Source organism: Chaetodon trifascialis, chromosome 11, assembly GCF_039877785.1.
Source record: "Chaetodon trifascialis isolate fChaTrf1 chromosome 11, fChaTrf1.hap1, whole genome shotgun sequence".
Lineage (NCBI taxonomy): Eukaryota > Metazoa > Chordata > Actinopteri > Chaetodontiformes > Chaetodontidae > Chaetodon > Chaetodon trifascialis.
Window position 1 is genome coordinate 4433759 of NC_092066.1, and position 20522 is coordinate 4454280.

A 20522-nucleotide genomic window follows, 5' to 3' on the forward strand; every position below is an offset into this window, starting at 1 on the left:
TCAGTCGCTGCAGGGAGCGACTGGAGTTTGTTTTTGAAAGCTAAAGACGTGTGTGTGTGTGTGCGTGTGCGTGTGTGTGTGCACTTTACATGTGATTTCCATAGTGCCGATGGCTGCGAGGCTGATGGTGCTGATGTGTGATGTGAACAAAGGCTGACCCACTTCTCACACACAGGTGCTGTGTACACATGCTTGAGCGTGTGTGTGCTGCATAATAGCTAGCAGGCTAACGGCTTGAAACAAGTAATTTTAATCAGATGAATTGTAACGTTACAGCACACACATAATTACAGCCAACAATGGGAAAGCGTTATTAGGTAGTAGCTGTTGATTATCATTTCTTCGCCAACTTTACCGTCGAATGTCAAATTTATGTCAACTTTTTGAGCCAAGTTGTCCCAAAAATTAAATAGATATATTTTTGTCCACTTCCGCAGTGTAACACCTACGAACAACTGTACACTGACATATCATCACCTTGTAAAGTTGACATGGTGAACATGTGTTTCTGGCCACTTGGTGAAGGTAAAGGAGGTGTTAAAACCACGTCATCCATCTCACACGCATCTGACAGAACAGATAACTTTCTATTTTAATCCCTCACTCTACACATATGCATATATTCACACCTGAATCTATTTTCTCCTGTTTTAAGGTGAAACTACAGTGATTTTACGTTGGACTCGAGTGCAGTCAATATGCAGGTGACCTACGATAAGTGCTGTACCTGAACGCATCATGTGTACACACCTCAGAGGACTGATGCCGCTGCTCATCAAATTATCTGTGGGTTCATTAGCACAAGTTGATAAATACAATAATACAAGTACCCCTACAACAAACAGACTGAGCACCAACAACTGTTCTATGACTGAATGAGTGTTTTATTCGGCTGTACCACGCTGAAGCTTAACGTTAGCATGGAGCACATGTGTATGAATTAGACTCCTAAACCTTTATTTAATGTAAAGGATCCATTGATTAAATACACAGTGAAAACAATGCAGCAGTAAGTTTTATATCCTCTGTATCTTCCTCTATCCGGTTACTTTAACTCCAGACGTCGACATTCTTGTTCATCATGGATTACAACGTACACGTGCGGTTAAAACGCCGTGGGAGTGGACTCTCGACTGGCACATCAGTGCCTCGTTATCAGCAGGACCCCGAGGAGGCTGCGAGTGACAAAACACAAACATGTCGACGAAAATAAGACGCTGCCAGGCAACCCGGGAATCTCATGAAATGAGCAGACGCAAAGAGAGAAGAGCGAGCTCCTGAGGCGACGCGGCGGCTCCTCGTCAAGCTGAGATTAATGTGACGATGCATCGAGAAAGTGAGAAAACGCAGCTGTGGAAATCAGTCAGAAGCCAATAAGGAGCACATCAGAGTCCTCCCTCGCTTGTCATCTCTGCATGATCCGACACGCCGCTCGGCGGCACGCGACTCGGCCGTCCTTGGGTGAACCGCGCTGGCAGACAGGCGGACGTGTGTGTGTGTGTGTGTGTGTGTGTGTGTGTGTGTGTGTGACTGCTCCCTCAGGATGCATGCACTTTCTAAATCTGTGTGGCTCTCTGTGTGGCACGTGTGAGCTTGTTTACCTTGCTTTGTGTACAACTTGTGTGTGTGTCCATGCAGCACTACTCTGTGTGTGATGCCTTCACGGTACACAAACAAGCTGCATGTGAACGCGTCATGTACGTAGATCGTACACGTTTGTCCACTCATGAGGGGTTTCTGTTAGCGGCAGCTGAGTTTTGCATGCATGTGTTCGCTGTTACACTGGCTGACCTTCATCACCGTAAACACACACGCTGTAGTTTATTGTCACACACACACACCGTCCTACCAAACAAAACAAACTGCAGCACCAAATGTGGATTAATCCGCTGCTGAAAATAGTCCCCGACAAACGCACAGTTTCCTCCTGTTTGAGTAATGTTTGATGAAAGCTACCACAAGCTGCTGTTTTAGGAAATTAATGAGGCTTTTAGGGTGTTTTTAAAGATTTAGCTCTTTAGAAGGAACCAGCGGGCTGAGCTGAGAGCCACAGAAAGAGAGACGACCAAACACGTGTGGTCATCATTTAGATAAACAAACAAATTCAACCTCCACCTCGTTTTGCTGAGGTGGAGCAGAGGAAGGAAAATGAGAATGGAGAAGACAGAGGAAGACTGGCAAGGAGGAAGAGTAGGATGGAGGCGAGAAGAGGTCCTGACGTGGACATTTCAAGGTTGTCAAACATCACGAGGGAGCGCTGTTTGTACCATCTGCTTTGATCCAATAAAACACCCTCACAGTTAATCTTTGGCTGCTCACACTTGGTGCCGTCAGTCTAAATCAGGGCTCGTTCAGTGGATCTCGACCCTGCAGCCAGAGAAATAACAGCCTCATTAACACTCGTTAAATGACACCAGCGCCATAAAGACACGGATGGCTGCCGCCGCCACCCGCCTGGGACAGATCGGCTTCGCACGCAACAGGGATGCAATCAGCTGAGCACATTTTAAGAGAGGCGATATCTAACGTAGACATTTCCATGTTTGTCGGAGAGGTCAGAGGAGCAGGCGGCAGGTTGACTGTCACGTTACAAGAAGGAAGCTTCAGATCCGTTTTTATAACTCCATCAAACAGATGAGGAGAGAGGAAGTGAGGGAGGTTTGTGGGGTTGATGCCACCTGAATACACGAGTAACTGGCAGCAGTGTTGCCAGGTCAGGAGACAATAAAAGCCTAAAGGAGATCGAGCCATGAAAAGCCCACAAATGGATCCATATCGATTGAAGCGAATCCTCTGCAGGGCTTCTGTCCTTCAGTAAGTTTGAGTTCAGCCGGTGGGAAAAAAGTTCAACATAAAATCTGTAATGGGCTCTTTTATAAGCGAGGGGGAAGTCACTGACACGGCAGTATCCTCTCGTAATACATCACAGCCGCACAGCACATTTCGCAAATTGCAGATTCGTCGTTTATTGCAGGCGGTTGAAGTCTGCACTTGTTCTGGTTCGTGCACCCTTTGTTGGTTTATGACCGCCTGACTTTCCATTAATGGAATATATGTACACGTCGATCTGGGCTCAGACGCAGATATCACGATGCTCTTGAGGTGACCAGCTTTTCCCTAATTAAGATTTTCTCATTTTTATGTGCAGTTTCGAAGTTTTCGAGACACGTAGGAGTCCAGAGAGGCATCCGGCGTGCACGGCTGGTCTCCTTGGAGGCAGCATCTTTGCTTTTACTGCACCTGATTTGTTTCTGTTTCTGACCCTTTAACAGCCCGGCCTGGTTTGGCACCGTAAAGATGAACTAATTCTAACTAGGTGAGTGTACCTGAGTGTCCACAGTGAATGATATAACATCATTACAGCCAGTGATGACCAGTGTCTCATGGTCTCAGCTGACAGCATAGAAATAGGTTTTATTCATGTCTTCACTCTTTGAGGCTTACAAAACAAATCTTTTTGCCGTCAAGTCATCCAAACTCATCAGAGCAGAGCACAAAATGGATTTTGTTATCACGCAGAATGAATAATCTCCGCCCGTTGTGTCACGAAACCCTCGCGCTTTCTGACATCCACAGCTTGTGGCTGACCGAAGCGACGACAGACGTGACAGAAATCTATTTTCCAAGGTTAGCCTTTTCAACTTCTGAAACCATAATCTGCTTAAAATGCCAAAGCAGCAAAGTGTAATAAAGCACTTCTTCTTCTCTCGCAGTCGTGACAGTCCAACGTGATGGTCAGCTTCATTTCCGGTTGGCCCACGGAGCAGAGCGGCCATCAATCTCCAGGAAACAGTCAATGCAGGCTCGTCCAATTCAATCATCGGCCGACGCCGCTGACACAAGGAGGACATCGATGCTGCAGCAGCTTTTATACACTCATACAAACTGATCTCTGTCTCTCTTTCATGCATACATCAAAACATGAAATAAAAATGCTCTTTAATCACACACGCGATTGAGGAAGCAGCCCGGCAGACTCGCTGAATGACTGATTAACTTCACTGACGGCTTCAGTGTCCAACTGGGACAGAAGGACATGACAGTCAGTGCGAGTCCACGTGAAGTATAAAACATTTACACTTCAGATTCTACATCCACAGCGATTTTATAGCTGTTAAAACGGTCAAAAGAAGCTTCAAGTCGGCAGTGATGCACAAAGAAAGACGTCTCTGGGAGTCAGTGAGGGAGTCCATCTGTCAGCGCTCATCTATGTGCTTCTTAGCTATGCTAGCAGCGAGGCTCTACAGTACTTCTATCTATCAAGCTAATATTGTACAGCTGATTCGTTTTCCGGTGTGCGATGAACGTTGTGGTGCATGTGCTGCTGCAGCTAAAGTTTTTATTATTGTTGAGTTTCCAGATTTCATTTTAATCATGTTTGGCAGAACTAAAGCACCTGATATCCATGGAGCTGACAGCAGCGGACCTGTGACAGCACTGTTTTCTGTCATACCTGGTGGCGTGTAGGCATCCATTGAGGTCTGGACCACCAGCGAGCGGCGCTTCGACGGCATCGGCACCGCCATCTTCCTCTCTTTGTGCTTGGCCAGGGCTGCCTGTACTGCCTCTGTGTGCACATCTGGAGACACACATACAGCAGATTTCAAGGTCAGGTCACATTTATCTTTCTAAACTTTCAACTTACAGCGCTCACAGTGAATCATCACACAGCCAAGCCCGGGCACGTTCAGCTAAAGGCTGGAAACTGCAGAAGAAGATAATAATGTCATGCAGAAGAACACATCGGGGGGCATTTTGCTTTAACTTTTCATGCTGGAGTGCATTCAGATCCTGATACTCCTGCACAGTACTCTCCTCCACCACTGCTAACCATAAACATGTCAGGGCTGACCACACAGCGAAGGAAGTTGACTTTTCGGGCACTCTTAACGGCTGCGGTCCAGCAAAAACATTGGGGAAGGGTGTTGAATAATAGAGAAATCAGATCACCGAGGGGCAGGGCGGACAAACAGCAGCAGGACCATCAGCTGCGTTTCTGCTGCAGCGCTACAACGAGCGCCGTGTTCCCGTTTATTCACATTCAGTTTTACGCTCCCGAGCTCGACAGAGGATCCCACGAGGCCCCGCGGTTTCCAGCCGGATTAAGTTCAGGGAGCATCGACGAGTTAGTGTTTCTGAGAGCGAGATAAAATGCTGCAATGGAGCCGCAGCTGGGTTTATTTGAATGGCGTCCATCGCTTGCAGAGGGCAAACACGATGCAGGCCCGATAATGACACGAGTAAGACATTTGTCAGACCGAACGGGCCTCACAGACATACGTTTGTTTGGCTTGTGTGTGTGCTCGTGTAGGGGAAAGGAGGTGATCTAAATCTCAAGTGCATGTTTATTGTCTTATGGTCGACTGAGCGTGACCGTGTGGAAGTGAGTGTGTGCGCGGCGTTTAAAGGTGCTCACGCGGCTTTTCTTTTTCACTTTAATGGGTTAAAAGGTTTTTACTGGATTTATTTTCTGCCAGATCAAACTCAAACAAACTCAAACTCTCCATCAGCATGTGGGAATGTGATAATTAAGTAGGCCAGGTTTTCCCACCGCTCCAGCAGCTCAAACCTTCAAGTAACAGCTTTTTTTTTTTTTCCTCACTGGGCGACTGCACTTCTTTATGATCTTCACTGCGAATCCCAAACGTCACCACAGCGATTTCCTACAGATTAATTCTGAATGAGGTGCCCCAAACAGAATTTACCCAAATGAATCCTCTATTAGTATTTACTGGACACCAGATGGAACAAAACCAAACAATGCTGCAGGAGCTGCGACATGTTTGTGAGGAGCTTTTTCCACAGATCTACGCCAAACTCTGGATTTGCTGCAACTCATTCTGCAGATTTGCTGAGATTATCAAACAGGCCACTGTGGCATGAAGACACCTCAGGATCACTGTCCTCAGAGGGGATCGGGGTGTTCACAGGTCCAAGATTTGGCATCTGATCCAAACACAGACCCATGGAAACCTCTGGGAAACCAGTGTGCACAAATGGACTTTTGCTCCTCAGACTAGAGCGAGGCCGATAAATCTGCATCAAAGCAGGTTTGAGATCAGTCAGAAAGTGTCACGACGACAGAGCTGATCCAACAGAGTGACTGAGGAGATGAAAACACGTCCTCCTCATGTGAGTAACTCAAGATTGTTCATGTTCATGCTAAACACCATCAGCTGATGTATCTCCAGCACCACGAGGACAGAGCTGATAGCAAACCCTTCCTCTGGTTTTAGATATACGACACATTGTCCCCACATGGACTCAATTAGACTCAATTAGAGTCCAAATTCTACTCAGTCACAGTTTCAAGGAACCGAGTGAACCCATTAAACCAAGATGTGGGATGATGAGATCTGGAGCTTTAATAAGGAGCAGACACAGTGTTTCTGTGTCTGTCTCTACACAGAAAACATGGGTGACATTAGTATAAACCCCATGTTTTAAAGTATGAAAGTGTGCAGCAGCTGATATGCAAATGTATGCAGCAAAGACCTCCAAATCATCATCACATTGTCACCTTTATTGGAAAAACTTCTGAGGAAAAATTAAAAACTGTTATCACGTCGTGCTCAAGTTATGGCCCATAACCCGCGATGCTAATGACACGAGTGATGAATCTAATTAACATGGTGACTGGCAAATATTTCTCTGCCAGCGTGTCAGACAGTCACACACCATCGGTTATATCAGCTCTAAATGTGGTTCATCTGGTCTGCGTGGGCTGACAGACAGACAGACAGACAGACAGACAGACAGGCAGACAGACAGACAGGCAGGCAGGCAGGCAGGCAGGCAGGCAGGCAGGCAGGCAGACAGACAGACAGACAGACAGACAGACAGACAGACAGACAGACAGACAGACGCCGCCCTGAAGACAAAAGCCTCTTACCTGATCGGTAACGTTCGTCTCTGGAGCCAGAGGACCGCCGGCGGTGGTAGCGGGAGGACGAGGACGGGGTGACCGGCGTTCTCCTCTCCTGGCCCATGGACGGATCCATTCCTGGAACAGAAAGGTTCAGGTTTAAACCACAGCCTTCATATTTTCTCATTCTTACATCTCTTAATCCCACAAATCTGCGTCCTCTTCTATTAATATCACTGATTTATGAGGTTTTCACTTGAGGAGCAGAAGGAGGCGCACTGAGACCGAGGTTAATTACCATTGTTTGACTGCTGATTTGACCCTCTGTTACTCTACTGATCTCTACTGTTTTTACTGTGCTTATATATTCTTTTTCTACTGTATGTTATTATCCATATCTTCAATGTGAAATTCAAATATTCCAGACATTATTATTCTTAAACTCTTCTCGCATACAATGTACATACATGTAGTTAATGTTTATTTTGCATCGCTTTTTTTGTCCATTTGTTCCTTTTCTACATGATCTTTGTATTCTTGCAATTATTGTGTCTGTAACATCTGAATTTCCCGGTGTGGGATCAGTAAAGTTATATCTTATCTTATCTTTCAAAACCATTGCCACCCAAACGCTTCAATCTGCATCAAAACCTGTTCTCTCCTCTGAGTTTATTTTGAGTAGTTCAGTCAAATGTGAACACAGATATGATATTTACATCTAGTGTGACCTACACCTCCTCAGGGTGTCGTTATCTCCAACGTCCATGGCACTAAAACCTCCTTCATCTGTTGAGAAATCACTAAACAAGACGCTCCTCAGTATCACAGTCACCCAGTGATGGACGCAGTGCAAACAGGAAGTGAAACTTTGGTGCACTTTTAAAGGTGCAGATTTGCCAAAATGTATAAAAAAAGTGGAGCATGGGAGCAGGGGATGGGTGTTTTGTCAGATGGGGGTCAGGCTTTGAAAACCTTGATCTATGACACAATAAAATCAGAGCAAACAGCCTGACAGAGTCACTGCAAACCAGCCAAGAAACACACACACACACACACACACACACACACACACACACACACACACACACACACATACACACACACACACACACACACACATACACACACACATACACACACACACACACACACACACACACACACACACACACACACACACACACACACACACACACACACACACACACACACACACACACCCTGTGTAGGAAATTCAGTTTGTTCTGGAACAGCTGCAATTATTTCACTGCGATTTCATGTTTTCAGCTAACTGAGGCGGCCATGAAACTACCTGCCGACCTGATGTTTTCTTTAATTGTTCTTCTTTTGGCAGCGTCACACACAAAGCACACAAAGTTGATATCTGAAGTCAAACTCGCCTCACAGATGGAGAGATGTACACAGTAGAACAAAAAAGAGAGAAAAACAACGCTAATAACTGTATTAAAAACAATGAAAGGCTATGAGCTAAGAGCTATATGTGGATCTGCTCATCAATACATTCATAAATAACTATAAATATGTACAAAGAGAGACTTTCTTGAAGCAGTGTGAGGTAGATAAAAACACACACACACAAACAGGGAAAACAACCTCCCCACACACCGATCGATAGGGCTGATGATAACAACCACCCTGTTCCTGACAGCTTGGGCTGCTGCAGAGCTGCTGATCTATGAGCGTCCATCTCGGCTTCACGCTTCCACCCTCGTCCGTCTTCATTAGAGCTCTCAGCGCGGCTCAGGAGGAGAGCTGAAAGCTGATTAGCTGACCATATAACGACCAGCAGCCAGCGCTGGAGTATATGACAGGTCTGGGAAATACCTGTTTCCTCTGGGGAGTCTGGACGGATGGATTCCCCCCTCCCGACTCGTTCTACTTGCTCTCTAAAAATGTCTTCTTCCTCTCTCCTTTCCTCCGTCTCAGTTTCTTTTGTCTGCAGGTTGTTCGTACTTAATTACAGAACATGTTGTAGCACAGACAAGACAAATCCTACCAACTGGCGATCCTCCACCAGCATCAAAGTTTCCACTTGTCCTGTGAAACATCTCAGCATCTACTTGACCAACTGACTCATTTATGGTTCCCAGAAGATCAGTCCTAATGACTCTGGTGATGACCTGACACCCGTCAGTGTTTCTAGTGAAAACCAATTAAAAATCAATGAAGAAAATAGACTATAAATCACTGTTCATGCTGTTTCATGCAGGTTAAAATGCTCTTTCGATGTGTGGGATTCCACAAGAACACCTTGGGATCTAGTTCCACTTTGCATCTTCACAACACAATACAACATAATACGATCAATACAGCAGGTGCTTGCTTTTGGCTGAGGGCACCCTTAAGTTTCGGTTTTGGCCCTCCAGGATAAAAAGTTCAGCCAGCCCTGATCTCAAGGTTGGAAGTAATTCTAGTGGGGCCTCCATCTGAAGTCCTGCTGGTTGTGAGCATGAGCTAAAACAGTGTGTTTGTACTTAAGTCAGAGCAGGTGCAAGTGTTGATCTATATAAGCTTCACATGTTCATATGGTCTACCTGCATACAGCTAAACCTGACTCCTACCTGCATGTATCCCTCAGTGTTCGATTTAAACTTCCTGGATGTCTGCTGGATGAAGTTTGTAACAGCGTCTGCTGCGAAAACACAAGCTGACGTTCAATGACTAAATAATCTGCCTGACATTATCGCAGTTCCGCAGTTACAGTCCATCCATCTGACACAACTAACAACATTTGACCCGGACGTGACGAGACCTCTCACACCAGCACACGGTGAAACCTCAGAGGACATCAATGCTAGCCTCCGATTCAGTCTGTTTCTGTCAAACGCTGCAGGTAGAAAGGCCTACCATAAAAAGCACCAGCTGCACGTTTCACCATTTTTACTTGCTTTGGAACACATAATCTACATGACCAAAGCAGAAATAATAACAATAATAAGAAACAACATTTAAAAATACAATAGAATATGAGTACAAAGTATAAAAGATATCATCAGTACATATAATAATATATATGCTGCACATGATATAATAGCATGTGCTCATACTCCTATTATCAGATCTTCATAAAACATGAAAGTGGTTACTAATGCATTCAATTTACTGATGAAAACAACAAATGTTCAGAATGAGCAGACTTCCATACACTGTAAATTCATTAGTAACAGTGCAAAGATCAAAGCATGATGTGAGGTTGTACTAAAATCCAAATAATGTCCTCCAATTGCTTTAAAGTTTTCCCAACAGCAGAAATATAATGCTGAATCTGCAGAGTCTGAGCTGTTCTTGGTGTATAATCTCAGATTTGTATTGTGTTCGCAGATCACAGACAGCGAAGAAAAGCTAACAAAGGGCAGAATTAATCATTAAAACAGCTCTGAGGAAGAGATGCACGGTGCTCTCAGAGGGGAGGCTACATAAACGGCGAACAGTGGAAAAGCAGATGCAGTTCAGCCCTTTTCAGGTTCACGCTGACTCATTACAAACAAACCAAGAATTACAAACAGGGCGACAAGTGGCTCATTCGTAGGAGGCTTTAGCTGGCCGGTGGTCTGCATCCATCTGATCCCACATGACCACAATCACACACATTCATCAAAATAAATGGAGATGAACCTCGTCTATGATAAATATTGATGGATGCACTGGATTTGTCTGAAATGAAAACCTTTCAGGTGTTTGAGAGGTGGTGGTCCGAGCTGCAGTGAACACATCACATCAGCCTAAATGAGCTGAGTCAAATGGACAGATTGATGAAACAACTCATAACATACATCTCCATACAAACACGCTTTATTACCACTGGATTGTTAGCAACAGACAGTCTACAGGAGCGTGTCCTGGTTATGTTACAGGCACATTCACAGCTAAGACAGCATATTCATTAAACATGGAAAATGTATCATCAGATTTTGTTATTTTACCTTCAACAAATTCTACAATGTTCACATACCGACACGGACACTATCGCTCAGACAATTAGCTTGTCATTATTAGCACAATCCAGCTAGCCCCACAGTTTGTTTCCCTTTCTTTTTCCTGTTAGATAAGAATGATGAGTGGTGTAGGAGTGTCAATGGCATGTTTTTAAGGTGTTTTATGGGCATATCGCACTAGAAATGCCTGATGGAAACAACAAAATTAAAAAAACGTAATCAATTTCGCCAAAAAGTTTGTGCGCTCATTGAGGTGGTTTTTGCCTTTTTCGAAAAAGTGTTAATGCGCCAAATTGGAAACACTTCTGCTGAATAAGTTCTATGCTACAAAACCCAAAGAAGAAGAAGAAGAAGAAACTGTTGTGCTGTGGTCGTCCTCCATCCATATTTTCTCTGAGGTAGCTAAGGTGACTTGTGTTGTTTTCAACATTCTTCTTCTACTCTGTTTATTATAACCATGCATAGTGTAGCTTATACCGCCAACTTCTGACAAAACTACACTTTGCACGGCCTAGTTTATTCGCTCCAAACAAGTTTATGGAAACACGCTGAACTTGCATTTTCTTTGTTTTTTCTTTTTTGCGACATTTCAAAATTTTGCTTAAAATTCGCTTGACAATAGATGGAAACACGGCTACCGACTCTGAAAGCATAGTGCCAATCAAAATCAAGATTGTGACATGAGCAAGCAGCCTTTATATAGCAGAATAAATCAGGTTAAAAATGTGTGAAATCAGCTAATGAGGGAGCAATTCCTTCATCATCAGCATAAGGTGCAGATAAAGTTACTTCTCATGTTAAGTCAAGTCAAGTTCAAAAGTCGATGAATTAGTCGGTGATTAGTCTGTTTGATTTTGTGGGTTCATGGATCCTAAAAGAGTTCCTGGAAAGAAGCCCATGATTTATGATACTTTACCAATTAGAGTGAAAATCCAGACAAAGTTCAAAAGGAACGGAGCCAAACGATTCACTCCAATTAACCACTCATTTATTTGGTGCACAGAAGGTCAGCTGACTCCAGGAAAAGTCTTGACAATTATTCTTTGAATATCAGCCCCGTAAAATAGTTACCCTGAAACCAGAGGCAGAAGGTAACGTGGGGTTGAGTCTTTCATTTGTAGGACTTTATACTTTCATAACACTCTACTTCAAAAGGAAGAACTTCTCTCTTGGTGTGACAACTGGTTACCAAGCAAAAAAAGGCTTTATAGACCAAAAAAAAAATGCAATAAGTTCTTAAAATATTATACATTATTAACTTCTCCAATAGCACGAATAACAATAACAATGTTTAAGTAAGTTTATTTGCGCAGTTTAACTTAAATGCGCATACTACTTAACTTTGCTCTTTGGTAACTCGTCACAATATTTCCCTGTTTGACTGACGGGAGATTTCAGCTCTTCAACAAGTCCAGTCTACTTGAGCTTGCACACCTCAACAGCAGCTCCATCTGACAGCCAGAGTCCAGCGTAGAGAGGCTGAGTGAACGTGGTCTGGACTCTGTGGAGGAGCGTCATGGTCTCAGAGACGCTGTAGAAGGACAGAATACCTGCGCTGTGATCCAGGTACACTCCGACTCTGGAGGACCACCTCCCTGGGATGGGAGTTTTCATGTTCTTATGCCTGAATTCATAACTATTTTTGAAACAATCCAGCGCCCAGGACTTCTCATTGTGTCCAAACACACATTCGCTGAAGTCGCCTGCTCTGCGGACATCCTTGTACGCAACTGCGACTAAAACTCCTTTCTCGCTCCTCTCCACCTCCCAGTAGCAACGTCCAGTCAGACTCTCTCTACTCAGGACCTGCCAGGAATATGCAAACCTTTCTGGATGAAGAGAGTATTTCTGTTCTTCTCTCATGAATGCTGCCTTTCTGCTCCCCTTAGATATTGACAGATGTGTGTTTGCAGTGATTGCGTCCCACGTTATTTGACACGCATACTGTAAGAAGTCAGCTCTGGTCTTGGGCTCTGCTTGTGGATTTGATGGTAAAACATCAGCTTCAGTTACCGTCATTAAGATCTTTGCATATTCTTCACCAAGAACCTGATGTAGTTTACCTCCAGCCTCTGACAGAGCCACTGTGACCTTCTCAAAGCACTGCAGATGGTGGGCTTCAGCACTGGATGGATCTTCAGATTCATTGAGACGTGACAACGAGGGGTAATTTAATAGGAAATGAGTGTTATCCTCCGTGTGAGAGAGCTTCTCCAGCTCAGCATCTTTCCTCCTCAGCTCAGCGATCTCCTGCACCACCTTCTCCTGAACCTTTCTGAACCAACCGGCTTCAGTTTTCTGCCGAGATCTGATCTTCTCCTTCACATCAGAGACCCTTTTCTCAATGACGTGGATCAGATCAATGAAGATCTTGTCAGTGCTCCTCAGTGCATTTTCAGCACAGCGATTAACAGCGTCTTCCTCCTGCTGAAGCACCTTCACGTCTTTCTGTCTGTCCTGGATTCTCTGCTGGATGTTTTGTCGACTCACCTCCAGCTCTCTCTGCCTCTCAGTCCTTTCTGCTGCAGCTGAGACTTTGTTATGGCCTTTATGGTCATCCTTGGAGCAGAGATAACAGATGCAGCGCTGATCGGTTCGGCAGAACAACTTCATAGCTTCTTGATGGCGAGAGCAGATGTTCTCCTGTAGGTTTGCAGATGGTTCAACTAGCTGGTGTCTCTTCAATGGAGCTACATCATAATGAGGTCGGAGGTGTTTCTCACAATAGGAAGCCAAACACTGTAGACAGGATTTGAAGGCTTTCAGCTGGCAGACATCACAGGCCACATCTTTAGGTCCAGCATAGCAGTGATCAGCAGGAGAAGCTTCTTCCTTCTTCTTCAGTTCCTCCACTACGAAGGCTAACATGGTGTTTTTCACCAGGAGAGGCCTCGGTATGAAGATCTGCCTGCACTGAGGGCAGCTGTAGATGCTCTTATGATTCTCTTTATCTAAGCACTCCTTGATGCAGCTCATGCAGTAGCTGTGACCACAAGGAAGAGTCACCGGCTCATTCAGTAGATCCAGACAGATTGAGCAGCAGAATTTTGCCCGTTCAAGTTGAATCCCTTGTGCCATGTTGCCTTCTGACGAGAGCGGGTGACACAAGAAGTGACAAAGCATTTTCACTTTATCCGAACACACCAGAGAGGGAGGGCTTTGCAGGCTTTGCTTCATTCCAGAAAGAGGAGCGGCTGAAGGGGAAGGCTGCTCTCGTTTCCTGTTAAGTCTGATTATTCCGGTTTGAAGCATTATGGGAAAAAGCATAGGTTCATTCCTGACAGTGAAAAACGTATGCACACAGAACGTACAAGATGGCTGAGTGTAGGTGTATAAAAACAAAAAGTTTAGGTTATAGGTCAGATAGAACTAGTTAAAGTCTGGGTGTAGTTGATGTCAGAATAAGTCTTTGAAAGTTATTAAGTGACAGTGGTATTCAAATAGTGCTCGACTGCCAAACTTAAATTCCCTGGTGTCATGGCTCCAGGAAATGTAATGCAAAACTTTAGCAAAGCGGCCCCTCTTTGTTCTTAGCAGAGGCTGACGCTGACTGGGAATACTGAGAGATGGTGGAGGGAACATGTTGAGGAAGTCCTGAACACAACCGACACACCGTCTCTATGTGGTGTTTGGATGAACAGCGCATTTCAGGTCTTTCTGCTGGAGATTGAGAATTTTGTCTCATTTGGTGGATACTGCAGAATGCAGTATGCAATGTAGTTTCATTAAAAAATGTTTCGATGTATGTTTACTTTTTTCAATCTTGATTTTTCAGTCTCAGTCATGATGTGCTTGCCCGACCCCAACCCCGCCAAGGCTTCCACAACTTTTCGTCACCGAAGGAAGTTTTAAGCAAAGTCATTGGTTTTAATCTGCCAGATATGTCTCAGAATTTCCACAAGAGAGCAGTTTGAGTCTGAGTTTCAGCATCTCCCCTCGGGAAGAAAAAATTTCGAGTGAGTCCACATTTAACACGGTGAGAAATCTGTTTATCTCTTATAATCAAACTGCTGAAGACTGATAATATACAACTGTACTGTGATGATGGTGATGCTGTTTTAACCATTAATGACTGGCTTAGATGATGATGGTTAGATGTACTGCAGGCTTTACGATATCACTTCATAAACATTGTTTTATACGAGCTTGTGTGGTGCTTTTTATTTTAATGCCTCCGTTTCTCTTGGCTGCAGGTCAAATTTCCTCTTGTTGACGACCAAGTTGAAGTAGAAATTTCCACATTGGCGGCACGCAGTGAAGCATGACCTTATTATAACTACATCCATGCTCCTCTCGCCCATGACTTAAAAACTGGACATGACCTGGTGTACTAATCAACAACTGCGGTAAGTATTTTACCATCTTGAAAGGGATTGAAAGGGATCTCACAAAGTCCTCTCTGAGCAAACTAATCCTAATCTATACTGTGAAACCATGTAAATCTGGTAACTGGGGGAAAATCCATTACTTTGAACGCAGTAAATGCTTCAATCAAAGCACATCAGCCTGACTGTGTACCAAGCGGTGTGGATTAACAGGCCTTAGAGCTGAAACACATCACAGGGAAGAAATCATGTCACTGCTGTGTGTGTGTGTGTGTGTGTGTGTGTGTGTGTGTGTGTGTGTGTGTGTCCATGTGAAAGGGAGTATTATATTGTTAGGTGTGTGCGTGTGAGTGCGTGTGAGAAAGGGTCTGAAAATGGGGGGGGGTATTGTGTGTATGCATGTGCACAAATGTGTGTGTTGGAGCATGGAAATGAAAAGTGCATTACAGGACTGAGAAGGAATGAGCAGTGTAGGGTCAGAATACCATTGTGTGTGTGTGTGTGTGTGTGTGTGTGTGTGTGTGTGTGTGTGTGTGTGTGTGTGTGTGTGTGTGTGTACACGTGTGGGCGGGTGTGTGGGTGTGCACAGAGGAGTGTGTGTCATCCGGTCCCACATAGCGAAATAGGGACGGCCCCCCACCGGGCCTGGATGTGAATACCACACATTTTCTCCTTCCCACACCCCTCATTCCTTCCCATAATGCACTTCCTGACAACCCCCCACCCTACGAAGACACACACACACACACACACACACACACACACACACACACACACACACACACACACACACACACACACACACACACACACACACACACACACACACACACACACACTGTATTCCAGTAATAGCTCTGGCAGTGCCAGTGTGTCTGCTGGTCTCCAGTGACGCTCCAGTCCCATCTTCAGCAGTCAATCTGACGCAGTGTTTGACAGCAAAATGGACTTTCAGATCCTTTGTGGTGGGACCCAGTAAGATCCATCTGTGGTTTATTACCAAAAACAACTCAGCTGGTGATGAGTTATTAAATGTACGAACATCAGAATCAACAAACACACGACATGAAGGGAAATCAAACCCTAACGGTGCACTTTGGAGGAATACTGGAGGAATAAAGCATCTAAATAAATAAATAGATATTCTTGGAATTGAGGCGTTGCAGTCTCAAACCCTGCAACAGCCTGCGGGGTCCTTTCAGTGAAACACAGACCTGCTTTATAAGAACAACCCTGTCTCTGTAAAACCAACACACACACACGCTCAAAATGCTCTTTGTTTCAGCCTTTAAGCCATCAAAGTTAAGTGTCTTTTCACTGTGTGCTGCTTAAACACAGTCATCACATGCCCATGCAATGTTCAGTTGGGTTTTTATGCATCTATAGTCAAAACGTAGCAGGAACAAAAAGGTTACGGACACACAGCTGTATCCGTTTCTAAGACAGAATGCACTTCACCTTTGAGTCATTCAGTCTGCAGTAGTCCAGTTAGGATTAGGGAAGCCTGTCTCCTAGACATGACACTTATACACAACTCATTACAAACAGCAAATGTCTTTTGAAGGAAGCGTAACGTTAACCATTATGTTTCGTATTACCACAATGAGGAAATTACCTGACAAAAATGACAGTGAACATGTGTTTGTTTTGTTTGTTTTCCACCCAAAGATCCAACCTCACAGCGCACGATCCACTCGTGGCAGCTGCAGCATTATTCAACTTTCTTATGGTTGTGTTAAGGCGCAGTGAGCACTTGGTTCATGTTAGGGAAAGATCCTTTAATCCAGAAAAGTCAGCAGCACTTCTGATCTTTCCCTAATATCAACCAAAGATGGCCACAGTCCGGACGTGAACTCTTTGTAAACCCATCCACACCGATCAGCGCGGCACATGAATGAAGAAACGAACATGAAGGTTTCAGTGTTACCTGGTGCTTGAGGGAAGAAGGCTCCTATCAGCTTGGATCGCTTTTTCTCATAGCCCTTCTGTGTGATATCACCTGCCAGAGGACGAGACAGAGAAAGAGACATTAACTTTCCAGATTCTGTTGTGTGCAATACTGAAGCCTGCAAAGTCACAGTATAGAATCAAGCACGGCCTGCGTTATAGAAGCATGACTTTCCAAACAGCACACAGCTTTGTGGCAAAGTCTATCTCAGATGTTGAAGCTAGAAACCCCAAAACTATCAGGCAAGAAATTGTGTTGAATGAATGGAAACAAACGAGGCTGCAGCGAAATGTTCCACAAAAAGCTGCAACCGTAGACATGAAAACACAAAGCAGACTGAGAGAAAGCTGTCTGACTTATCACATTATGCTTCGTCATTCCCTCCACTCAACCAAGACCAGATGGTGCAGTTTTACTGCATGTGTGAGTGTGAGTGTGTGTGTGAGCGTACGTGCATAAATCTGAAACTCAAAGTACTGCAGATGCACTTAATTCACCTTTCATGGTGCAACGAACCACCTCAAAACTTGCTGACTGATCTCCCCGCGTGAAGCAATGAATCAAGCCGACCTACGGTACCATCAGCAGGTCTGCATGCAGCACAAAGCACATCTGAATCCAATAGCTCTTTTATAACGTTCCTGGCGTCGCGTTTTAACCGCCAGGGGGATACTAGACGGGAGGAGATTGCCACATTTACAAAGAAAGTTTGAAGAAAAGCGATCCAGAAAAATATGGAAAACGACTGGAAAGTAAATGAAAATCATCTGAGAGCTCGTTCTTGATTGACAGCGTCTGAAACTCCACCCAGCTTGTACTCCAAGTGGAGTAAAGCAAAATACTTTCTGGGTAACATAAGGCAACAACTGAAGAGGAGAGCAGAAAGCAAAAGAGAGGTGCATCATGGGAAATGGAGTTTGAGAGCTGAAAAAAGTACTCAAAGACATATTTCTTGACGGCAAATCAAGAGGAAGACAGTTGAGGAGCGAGAGCGGATACGTGGGTAATGCTGTTTTAAGGCCTTGAGCGGCCATGATGGATCTCTCTGAGTCTGACCTTCAAGACCCAAAACCGGTCCCAGCAGGTGGCTCAGAGTCGAGACGGACAAGCTGCTAAAGAAATGAGTGTATGAGAGGGAGATGCTCACACACTTTGTTCAAGAGGAGAGCGAGGTGGACAAAAAGGACAAGAGGAAGACACGCTGGCGGACAAGGAGACTTAAAGGTAAACTGAATGAAGAAGAGGAGGAGACACACTCACACACACTTTCATACAGCAGCAGTGTGAAGCTATAATCTGATGAAGGCTCTCTGACGGCACAGTTTTTCATTTTTAGCACATTTCATCGTGTGTCACGTGTAACATTTCTCCTGCTTTCAGCAGTTCATGCAGCACACCGTCGCAGTGTGTGCATATTGTTTCTAACTCAGACAAGTGACAAACATCGCTTCACGAAAAGTAAACCTTCATCCTCAAACAGGCTTCAGGTGCTTTCTCACACAGACGGGGTTCTGTGACTGAAACCGCAGACGACAACTGACGAGCTGCGGAGCGACGTCAGGGTTTCTCTGGCTGCAGGATGACGAAGTCAGAAAGAATTTAAGAAATGAGAGAAAGTCAGCGCGAGGAGCGTCGTCTGACACATGAAACGGACCTGAGTGACGCTAAATCTGCAGCGGATTTGTCCAACACGCTAAAAGCTGTTCGCGCCGCCGACTTGACAAATCCGTCTTAAACACACATACATGTGACTAACTGGCTCGGATCAGGAAACCGACCGCGGGCACGGACGTCATCGCTGACGATGTCTGCGCCCTGTGTGTGTGCGTGTATGTGTGTGTGTCTGGTAGCGTGAAGGCAAAGCACATGGCAATAATTAGCATCTCTGGCAGGGGATCCAACCACCCTGCAGTGAGAAGGAGTGACTGGCAAATGCTTCAGTTTGAAAAGAGAAAGGACACTGAGGGAGGTGAGACGCAAAGGACGAGTGGAGGGAGGTCTGACCTTGTCTTCAACATATGAACTTCTTCTTCAAGTGACATAAACACACACACACACACACACACACACACACACACACACATGCAGCCACGAGACATCTTCTTCACTTCATTTAGATTTTATCAGGGAAGAGGAGTCAAAGAGAAATGAACATGTCAGTCAGCAAGCTGCGCTGTTAGATACTGTAACAGCTCTGTGTGAGCAATGTCCATCCAATCAGACAGCGAGCCAGTCAGTCAGTCAGTCAGTCAGTCAGTCAGTCAGTCAGTCAGTCTGTCTGTCTGTCTGTCTGTCTGTCTGTCTGTCTGTCTGTCTGTCTGTCTGTCTGTCTGTCTGTCTGTCTGTCTGTCTGTCTGTCTGTCAGTCAGTCAGTCAGTCAGTCAGTCAGTCAGTCTGTCTGTCTGTCTGTCTGTCTGTCTGTCTGTCTGTCCATCAGTCCGTCTGTCAGTCAGTGCGTCAGTCCATCAGTCAGGCCGGTCACGAGGTACTGTATGGAAAACTACAAGATCAACAGAGTCTGTGAGGTTCTCCGTTCCACCTTTATTCCACATTAGGAGCAGACAGCATCTGTCATTTGTTCATTCCTTTTAAGAGGTAATAAGACGGTCAATTCCTCCATCAGAGACGGGAAAGAAGACGAAGTTGCTGAAGATGGAGAGACTTCAAACGTCTGTGATGAATACAACAAAACTTCGGAATCCTTCGAACACATGTGAGAACTCATGCCGACACTCATAAACATCATAATACTGTCAAAATACAGTGAAATCAGGCTTCTTCAAAGCCAATCAGCCAAAACAAACACTCTTTTGAGTAATAAGAACATAAAGCAGAGTGAGCTCGACTGAGAAACGTTCCAGGCTCTATTCTTCCATTGATTTATTCCCATTTTTCCGGCTATCCTGTCTGGATGAGGAACAAACGCACATCAGTCAGGTGTAGTGAAAGCAGAGCGCATGTGATCGACTGTCAGATATCCCAGAGCACATCTGGGCTTCAGATACTCTCGAACAGTCAGACCTGCGGAGGGTAAACCTCCGACCACAGTCCTGCTTTCATCTCCGACTGAAGTGCATTAGATTGTTTTGAAACATGCACGCAGCCATCTGATGGCGACCTCACTATATGAATTATTGACAGTCAGACGTATATAGAACACACTGCAGCGCTGACATCGAGCTCCTCTGCTCTGAACCCTGACCTAGAAGTCAACGAGCCCAGGCAGTCGATGTATAAACGCCTCCTTCATGCAGTCACACCAATCATGTGTTCACAGAGCGGTGAACTTCGCTCCATCCTCTGTGAACGGCTGAGCCTTTCAAGGAGGCCCTTTTCAGACCCACCATGATACTCTCACCTGTTGATGCTGCGGTGACTTCCAGATTATGTAATAGCTCAACAAACAGTCCATCAGACTGAGCTTGAAC

At 44.9% G+C, this 20522-nt stretch overlaps 2 protein-coding genes across 5 annotated transcripts in view; both read right to left on the reverse strand.

Annotated features, from left to right (window-relative positions):
* Window positions 1–20522, reverse strand: part of dip2ca (disco-interacting protein 2 homolog Ca) — a 156208-nt gene that overhangs the window by 51694 nt on the left and 83992 nt on the right. For all 4 annotated transcript variants that reach the window (XM_070973424.1, XM_070973422.1, XM_070973423.1 and 1 more), the window contains exons 2-4: window positions 17074–17145; window positions 6893–7003; window positions 4454–4579 (exon numbers count right to left, since the gene is read on the reverse strand). In XM_070973424.1, coding sequence (XP_070829525.1) covers window positions 4454–4579; window positions 6893–7003; window positions 17074–17145 — 309 coding nt within the window. The remainder of the gene's footprint in view (window positions 1–4453; window positions 4580–6892; window positions 7004–17073; window positions 17146–20522) is intronic.
* On the reverse strand, window positions 12200–13975 carry LOC139338436 (E3 ubiquitin/ISG15 ligase TRIM25-like). The gene has a single exon (XM_070973427.1). It carries the CDS (start codon window positions 13942–13944, stop codon window positions 12238–12240), a length of 1707 nt encoding a protein of 568 aa, XP_070829528.1. The 5' UTR covers window positions 13945–13975; the 3' UTR covers window positions 12200–12237.